The 9,379-nt window shown below is 37.6% G+C and overlaps 1 protein-coding gene across 2 annotated transcripts in view; it reads left to right on the forward strand.

Moving 5' to 3' along the window:
* The first annotated feature begins 3,721 nt into the window (after window positions 1-3,721).
* The window catches only part of LOC107665279 (ankyrin repeat domain-containing protein 13D-like), an 18,099-nt gene continuing 12,441 nt past the window's right edge, over window positions 3,722-9,379 (forward strand). For both annotated transcript variants that reach the window (XM_016456112.1, XM_016456111.1), the window contains exons 1-6: window positions 3,722-4,581; window positions 4,679-4,814; window positions 6,484-6,608; window positions 6,768-6,813; window positions 7,097-7,240; window positions 7,317-7,506. In XM_016456112.1, coding sequence (XP_016311598.1) covers window positions 4,498-4,581; window positions 4,679-4,814; window positions 6,484-6,608; window positions 6,768-6,813; window positions 7,097-7,240; window positions 7,317-7,506 — 725 coding nt within the window. In that variant the 5' untranslated portion in view covers window positions 3,722-4,497. The remainder of the gene's footprint in view (window positions 4,582-4,678; window positions 4,815-6,483; window positions 6,609-6,767; window positions 6,814-7,096; window positions 7,241-7,316; window positions 7,507-9,379) is intronic.

Consider the following 9,379-nt stretch of genomic DNA (forward strand, 5'->3'; position numbering starts at 1 on the left):
TTCAAGAAAATAAAAATGATAAAAATGTGAGCTTGAATTTATTTGAATTAAGTGGAGATGCCGAAATCTGCATTGGTTAACCGATTAGCTAATTGCTGTGTAATTGGTTTCGATGACTTACAACACTGGATATAAATTAATTACAATGCTATTAAGACCTAGCTGCCCTGTGTTAGTATGGTGGGTAGTCATATAATGCACATAATTCATTTATTCATCATAGAATTTGGCAGCCGAATGTCTTCATTCAACCATCAACAGGGAAAAAGATTACAGTTTTTTTTATTGTTCCTGCCTAGTGTACAAATCTGATTTCAGAAGACTAATTTCAGCTCATCCCTGTTTTGATGCTGATAAGATTAACTTTTCAGTACGTCCTCTCTGTTCTCAGGTGGGTTTCTAAATTCAGTACATCCTGATGTCTGATCTCAAAATAGTTTATGAATTCAGCAATGTGCTATTCAGATTCTGTCTGGTTTTAAATGAGTTTGTACATTCAGGACACAAATGTTGTTTGATCTCAGATGTGTTTAAATTCAGCACATGATCCAGTCTAAGAAATCCCTGTCTGCTGTTATTTGGTGTCAGATAAATATCTGCTTCTGATGTTGTGGTCATTAGGGCTGGATTTTGGCAAATTTCACGATTCGATTCACAAGCTTTCGATCCGATTACTGATTCGATTCAATATCGATTAATTTGGATACATGTCATGTACAGTAAATGCCAAATTTTCTCAAGGAAAAAATCAACTAATGCTGTAAAATATAGCCTAACGTTACATGAGAGTCAGTTGGTACTACATTACTATAATATTGAAGGTTAAAATTGACTGATTTAAAATTACACTTAATGAAGTTTTTAAAATAGTTACAATTACATAATATTTCTCCTTCAATTCGTTTTTTTGAAATGTAAACACTGGTGGCTGTCATAAAACTTGATGGATTTATTCAAACATAAATTAAACCTTGAAGAACAGTAAAATTTATAATGAATGTTATAAGGTGCATATATTTAGCAAAATGCCCCTCTCTACAGTTTATTTTTCTAGCTTACTAATGAGTTTATGGTCACCGAATGTTTTTCTGAGGTAAATGTGACGTTACGTGACATTGTTTACAAGCCGTTATGTTGGCGTCTGCGCGGCTGAAACACTGATTGAGAGATTACTGATTACTGTCACTGATGAGACAGGATACGGATTGTAAAGTTACCTTCGGATGTTTAGTCATGTTTATTTTGTGCTTAAACTGGTATTAATGTGGAGGAGATGATCAGTTCACTCGCGCTGCTGCATCTGTTGAACTGAGGCGCTACAGCGATCTGTCACTCCACATTAAACAGCGCCAAAACGGCATTTATTGTTTGAATACTGCAATACAATGGACAGAATTTGAAATCTGAGACTGTTTCATATTAAAAGTACCAAAGCACAATGCTTATTGCGATATATTGGATGGGAAGTGCCCTTCAACGTTCCGCCCATTAACTGAAAACAGGCTAGAATAATCGATTCTTGGGATTTAAGAATCGATATCGTTCCGTAAAAATATCGAGATATCAATATTTTTTACCCAGCCCTAGTGGTCATGATGCCATCTGATTTCAGATAACTATAAATTCAACTGTTGCTCTATGATGATCTCAGAATGGTTTATAAATGGTCAAATGTTCATTAGAACAACCTGTCTATTCTAAGGTGGTTTTATAAATTCAAAACATCCCAGACTGCTGCAGTCTGATCTCAAATGTTTAGCGACATGCCATTCCAATTCCGGTCTTAAATTAATTTTATTAGACATGAAAATACATCTGCATTACACTTCTTTGTCAAGGATAACACAAAGCAACGACTTATTTCCTTTGTGGTCCTTGATATTAGAAGAAAACAATTTTTGTGACGACAGGCATTTTTGGCATACATTTCATACTAATTACAAAAAACATCATTTTCACTCTCAAACAGAGGCAATCTTCACAGCAGTACAATAATCCAAATCTGTCAAATTTTAGACTGCCCATCTAAAAACAACTTTTACTAAAACCCTCGTAATGTCATAACCTTAATGTCCAAAGGCAACTTATTCCACTCCTGTGCACCTGAATACGTCCATACAAAGCCTTAACCTTACATAAATTAAGATCCATCTAGTAAAATGACCATGTCATAAATCAATCAGCGGACCAAGTACGCTACCCAGCAGAACCCCATTATTTAAGACACAATATTCAAGACACAATGCCATCTGATCTCAGATGAGTTTATAAATTTAGCACATGATCCTGTCTGATCTCAAGTCTGTTTTATGTTAATTGATCTCAGATCAATTCTGTTTCTGATGCTGTCTGATCTCAGATCAATTTACAAAACAGGCATTTTTGGCATACATTTCATACTAATTACAAAAAACATAATTTTCACTCTCAAACACGCACCACAGAGGCAATCTTCACAGCAGTACAATAATCCAAATCTGTCAAATTTTAGACTGCCCATCTAAAAACAACTTTTACTAAAACCCTCGTAATGTCATAACCTTAATGTCCAAAGGCAACTTATTCCACTCCTGTGCACCTGAATACGTCCATACAAAGCCTTAACCTTACATAAATTAAGATCCATCTAGTAAAATGACCATGTCATAAATCAATCAGCGGACCAAGTACGCTACCCTGCAGAACCCCATTATTTAAGACACAATATTCAAGACACAATGCCATCTGATCTCAGATGAGTTTATAAATTTAGCACATGATCCTGTCTGATCTCAAGTCTGTTTTATGTTAATTGATCTCAGATCAATTCTGTTTCTGATGCTGTCTGATCTCAGATCAATTTACAAATTCTAGTGCATGATGCTGGCTCATCTCAGGCAAGTTTATAAATACAGCTGAAGATGCTGTCTGATCTCAAATGAGTTTATAAATTGTGGTCATGATGCCACCTGGTTTCAAATAACGAACACAATGCTATATGATCTCAGATGAGTTTGTAAATTCTGTATATGCTGTCTGATCTCGGAAGGGTTTCTGAATTAAGTACATCCCAACCTGATGCCATCTAAAGCCAAATGAGTTTATAAAATCAGCAACATGCCATGCTGATTCTGTCTGATCTTATATACATTCAGAACCCAATGCTGTCTGATCTCAGATGAGTGTATATAAATCCTGTCTGATGTTATTTAAATGTCAGATAAATATGTTTCTGATATTTATGCTGTCTGATCTCTGATGAATTTATAAATTCAGGTCAATGTGTTGTCCGATCTCAGATGAGTTTATAAATTCAGCTCAATGTGTTGTCCGATCTCAGATGAGTTTATAAATTCAGCTCAATGTGTTGTCCGATCTCAGATGAGTTTATAAATTGTGGTCTTATGCAGTCTAAATTTCAGATATGGAGTCAACATGTGATGCTATCTGATCTCAGCGTAGTTTATAAATTCTGTATATGATGCTGCCTGATCTCAGAAGGATTTGTGAATTTACCACATCTTTCTGATGTTATCTGATCTCAGATGTGTTTCTTTTTTTCTGATTTGGTCTTTGATAAGTTTGATTGGTGGCCTAAGTATTGTGCACATGATGCTTTTGCGTTTGTAAATTGTGGTCATGATGCAGTCTGATTTCAGGTAAGTTTCTAAATGGATCAAGTGACATTATCTGATCTCAGTTGAGTTGAACATCTGCTGTTTGATGTCAGATGAGTTGCATTCAGCCTCCATACCGAATTAAGACGCATGAAGAGCTTGTCGGCACAGCCAAGCCTGCATCCGATGCGTTTTTCACATGAACCTGGATGGAAGAAATTAGGCCTCCGCTTGCTTTCTGCGGTGGGTTATCTGCGTTTTCCCAACAGTTCATTACAGCCCGATCGGGATATAATGGAAAAGTCATTTTCCCCTTCAGAGGACAGTGAGAACATCATGTGTCAGCGAGCTCCAGCAGCACTAGCCTGATGAGGAGGAGGAGGATGGGAAGCTATCTGCTAACGCAAGGATGCTTTACTGCAAGAAGACCTCTAACGTTAACTCATCCATGCTCTCGATTTGACCTCATTTAACGGAGCGCCGCTCAATTTTACCGCTCAAATTTCAATCATTGTAGCCTTGAAGAGACCGTTTTATAAAGACTTGCAGAAATTTGGACTTAGCTTCGCTAGCTAAGAAGCTGTTGGCTTGACTGTCAGTGGATATTTTCAGCAAACGGGGGATTTACAGCAAAATAACACACGGATCAGGCCGGTAATGAGTGTAAATGAGACATCTGGGGTCCTGAGGGAATGAATTCGCCGAAGAGATTAAACGACACATTTGATCAAATTAAATGAATTAATAAACGCTCGTGTATCTAACGTTATGTGTGTAGATGCAAAGGTGGCCGCTGCCCAACAAACATTTCCTAAAAACCTATCCGGCGACCAAAAATAAAACTTAACCACGTAAGCTAAAATCGAAACAGCCGAGCAAACTTAAACCCAACATCACAGCAATGGCTGAAGAGGCGTTTCCTTTGCATTATCTGGTGTGGAACAATCAATATCAAGAACTGGACCGAGAGCTTCAGATAAAGCAGGTAACGTTAGATGGAGTAGTTTAAACTGTTTGGTATCTTAAAGCATGGGCTGTGTGTGTAAAGCCGTGTGTGTTGTATTTGAATGTGTGTATTACAGCACGACACAGGGCGGCTGGATCCGCGCGGGCGCACGGCGCTCGAGCTGTCCGTGTGTCTCGGGCACCTGGAGTCCACGCGCGTCTTACTGAGACACAACGCGGATCCGACGCACAGCAGCACACAGGGATGGACAGGTACACGAGTCATTTAAAGGGATACTTCACCCACAGATCAAGCTTGGCATCATTTACCCGTGCATTTCCAAAACCTGTGTGGCTTTACTCAGTGGAGCACAAAAGAAGCGTGGACTTCTCCATCAGTGAAAGTAATCCGAGACTGGGCTTTTATGATGTTCAGAAGCTAAGTGGAGTGCAACTACAAACAAACAAACAAAAATAAACATGAGTATATATAATTTTTAAAACTGTATTTAACAACTATTTACAAATCCATAAAATGTAAATATTATAAACAACATCATTTTTTCTCCCCCAAAAAATTATTGAAATAATTTCAGAAGGACCATGTGACACTGAAGACTGTAATGACTGATGAAAATTCAGCTTAGCCACCACAGGAATAAATTATATTTGAAAGTATATTAAAGTAGACAACTGTTATTTTGAATTGTAATACTATTTCATAATATTACTGTTTTTACTGTATTTCAAATAAATGCAGCCTTGAGCGTAAGAGACTTCTTTAAAAACAAAAACATTAAAAATCGTACTGATCCCAAACTTTTGAATGGTAGTATATATATATATATATACAGGTGCATCTCAATAAATTAGTGGAAAAGTTCATTTATTTCAGTAATTCAACTCAAATTGTGAAACTCTTTCACAAAAAAAAAAAAAACACTTGCAGCTTTACTCACAAACATAATAGTAAGAAGAAATTTCTTACTCACAAACATAATAGTAAGAAGAAATTTCTAATAGTAGAAATTTTGTACACACATCAAACAATACATCTTTGCAGGCATTTTCATGACGCTAAATGATAAAAAGTCACAAAATTTAATTAAAAAAACAGTAGTTTTGTTAACCACTATTTCCAACAGCTAAAACAACTGAAATGGATCAAATTAACCTGCAACATAATATAAGGTTTAAGCTTTGAAAATGATAAAAGGACCATAAAAGTAGTCCATATGACTTGAAAAGCCATACTATAACTTCGTGTGAGGTGCAGACTGAGATGTGAGTTATTCACTGAAAATACAGCAGAATACAAGATTTCAGTCAATAACTACTTTTAAAAAGGCTCTGGTAAACATACACATTACAACACTGCACATGTGCACAAGGTATTTTTGAATCTGATTGAGAAAATAGTTGTATTCAAGCATTTATTTGCTTAATTTTTCCCTCTTTATTATATTATTTCAGGGCTACACCATCCCTTTCAATCTGATCAAAATTTAATTTGAATCGAGCTCCATCAGATTTTTTGCAGTGTTTACGTCAAGGCCTTTTAGTCCAGTTGAGACATCAGTCCAATTACGCATTATTATTGGATTGTTTGGGTGCATTTAAACATAGCTACTGTGGTATATCTTGGAATATACCATACAAGCTGATACTTCCGTGTTGTTTTCATTTTTTGGAGATTGACATCCCCAGTCCCTATTCTCTTTCATTATATGGAAAAGAGTTGCCATGGGATTCTGGAGAATATCTCTGTTTATATTCTTCAGAGAAAAAAGAGAGAAAACCACACAGGTCTGGAATCACACAAAGAAGGTCATTATCAGTAATTAAGTGTATCATTTTCATTGTCTTTTAAGAACTTGTGCATCTTCAGTGTACTGCATTGGTGCACGGCGGTGGTCATGGCAGTGTTGAATTCTGTGTGCAGTTTTGCAGGAGGCAGTGAGCACTGGAGACCCTGAACTTGTGCAGCTGGTCCTTCAGTACAGAGACTTCAGAAGAGCCACAGAGAGACTGGCTGGTATTCCTGAGCTACTGAGCAAACTGAGACAGGTGATCCATATGCACACATACACCCTGACTGAAGATGCATTTGATGTTCATTCATTGGGTAAATCCATAATCCTTTTTTTATCAACTTATCAAGTACAGTATTGGTTTGATTTGCCATCCTCTCTCAGAAAGCATTCCAACATGTTGTCTTTCTTGCAGGTACACGATTTCTACGTGGAGATGAAATGGGAATTTACTAGCTGGGGTGAGTTTGAGAGCAAAAGAGTTTGGAAAGACCAGCAAACTCTTTCGCTTTAACTTCTGTCTCACCATTGGTGAATTTTATTGTATTTATTTATTGATTATTGAATGATGAATCTGTTTCTGCCATTTAATACCCTGTGAGGCTGATGTGGCAATAATTTATATCCAACCAACCAACCCACTATTGGCAACCTAGATGGCAGCTTTAACCGTTTCAGCACCACAGACACGGACAGCTCCTCTGATCAATTGCTCCTGACAGACATTCTGTCTCAATTACTCAGTTCCTCTAGTGTCAAAAGTTTGTCCAAGCGACGTGTATCGTGTATGGAAAAGCGGTTCGTGTTTGAGAGTCGACACCACTTTATTGGGTTTTGAGCACATGACTTGGCTTAAGGGCCGACGCAGCTACATCTTTAAAGGTGGAGGTGAGTCTTCAGCACACATTCATGCAGGGTTCTCATGCAGAGTTCAGTGCTTTGAGGTGTCTTGTGTGTTTCGCAGAGAGCGGGGCCATGGTGATGGAGGTGGACCACGAGAAGCAGGTGGTGTATACAGAACCGCTGTCTCTTTCTCCGCGAGACGCTCCCTCTCTGCTCGCCGCCATGCTGCCCTCGCAGGAGAACACGGCCCAGAGACTCACCTCTCCTATAGTGTCCACTCATCTCAACACACGCAACATTGCCTTTGAGAGGTACAGGCTTTACCACAGATTTAATTAGTCTGAGTCTGTAAGAAGTGCATTAGTGCATGGCTTCTTTTTCAGTGGCTCTGGTTCCGGAGGTATTTTTTCCATTCGTTTTTCCCATAGGGATTTTTAAAAAGTCTTTGTTAAAGCGATATAAGCCATGAATCGAAACAAACCAACCAGCTACGAGGAGAATCACAACATTACAAATAATTATTTGAAGCAAAAAAGTTTTTGAAAACCTGACAAAAAGTCAAACGTACAAGACTGTGTACTTAACGGCTTTAATGAGGGAAAGAACTACAAATTAAAGAGCAGGTCATATGGGTTTTTGAAAAATATCTCTTTTGCAGTTTATAACGTAGCTATCCTTAAATGGAAAACAATCTGCAAAGTTGTTAATCAAAAAAGTGCATGATAAAGATGTTGTCTCTCAAAAGAGAGAGTCGATTCTGAATCGCCTTAACGAGTCGTCATATTTTCGAATCTTTTGCCTGTTACTGGTATACGTCACTGGGTAACACATTTGCATAATCCCCGCCTGCCCACGAAATACGAACAGAGTCTGACCTGCCCACAAACACTTCCGCTAGACTAGTTAGTGTGTTTACATCATGTTGAGAAGACGCTGTGTTCAAGGATACCACAGAAATACAATTCGAACCTTTCGTTGATCTGCTTCTCTAATCTTGGCTTTTATCTTCGTTGGCTTCTAATCTTTTTTTATTTGGACTAACAAGATCTCCGAACCATAACCTGTAAGTACAATTGATACGTTATGTGTACATTTTCAATTGAGTGCTCAAAATATCAAGTTTTTGTGCTAATATGTGATGTATACTGCCGTGCAAAGGCAAAAGTCCGTAACTTCGATTTTTGTCGAAAATGAGTTATTGATATTTTTGGGACATTTAAGACATCATTTATCATGTGTATAAGTATCCTGAGTCAATTTTGTTGTTTTTCCGAGAAAATAATGGGTCGTCTCAACCGTAACTTTGAAAAGCCCCGGAGAAACCAAGGCAGAGCACCATAACACCAGTTATGGCTCTTTCACTTTGTTTGGAACGCTCAAACTGAGTTACGGCGTTCTGCCTTTGTTTAGCCGTTCGTCAAAATGAAGTTACGGTGCCGGCTTGGAGTTATACAGTGTTCTGCCTTTGTTTTACTGTCCATTAAAGTCTGCCGCATTTTAATTATGGTGTAGACAAACGAATTAGTTAGATCGCGATCTACCAAACAGCTCTCAAATGCCGTAGCTAGCATGATAAATCATAAAATTAGTAGCCTAGGCTACTAACAGTTCGCAATGAAATCCATATCCTACCTTTTCTTGTAACCCGATAAAATCAATCCATGGCGATGAACGTCATTGGAGATGTTTAATCCACAAGCATTCTGAGCGTTATTCCTGCTAGCTGGCGTTCACATCAATCCACAAATCGTTCTTTGAGGTTAGGCTATTTCATACAAGTGAACATATAAGCAATATGCTATGTCTAGCATTTTTTTTACGTTAATGAGCATAGCAAATAAATTGAGCTCACAGTTTTTTAATGTAGATCATTTTCATTACTAAAACATTTAATTGCCAAATTTCCAGTGTCCTACCTATAATTAATTTGGCTGGACAAGTAAAAAACTTTAAAGTCATTTTTCTCAGTTTCACATTCTAGCGAGTTAAGGTCTTTTGCCTTTGTAGGGCAGTATAGCCTACCTAGTGTAGCTTTAGGTTTCCAGGTAAAGCACGATATTCTGTCTTACAGAAGTAGTTCTGATAATTCGCTGTGAACCCACTATTTCCTAAGAATGTGTCGATTAATGTAGACTGACGTTGTTCTAATTACTTCGTTTAATAATAAAGAATGTAGTGTAGTGC

This window comes from Sinocyclocheilus anshuiensis, unplaced genomic scaffold, assembly GCF_001515605.1.
Source record: "Sinocyclocheilus anshuiensis isolate Anshui unplaced genomic scaffold, SAMN03320099.WGS_v1.1 scaffold483, whole genome shotgun sequence".
Classification (NCBI taxonomy): Eukaryota; Metazoa; Chordata; class Actinopteri; order Cypriniformes; family Cyprinidae; genus Sinocyclocheilus; species Sinocyclocheilus anshuiensis.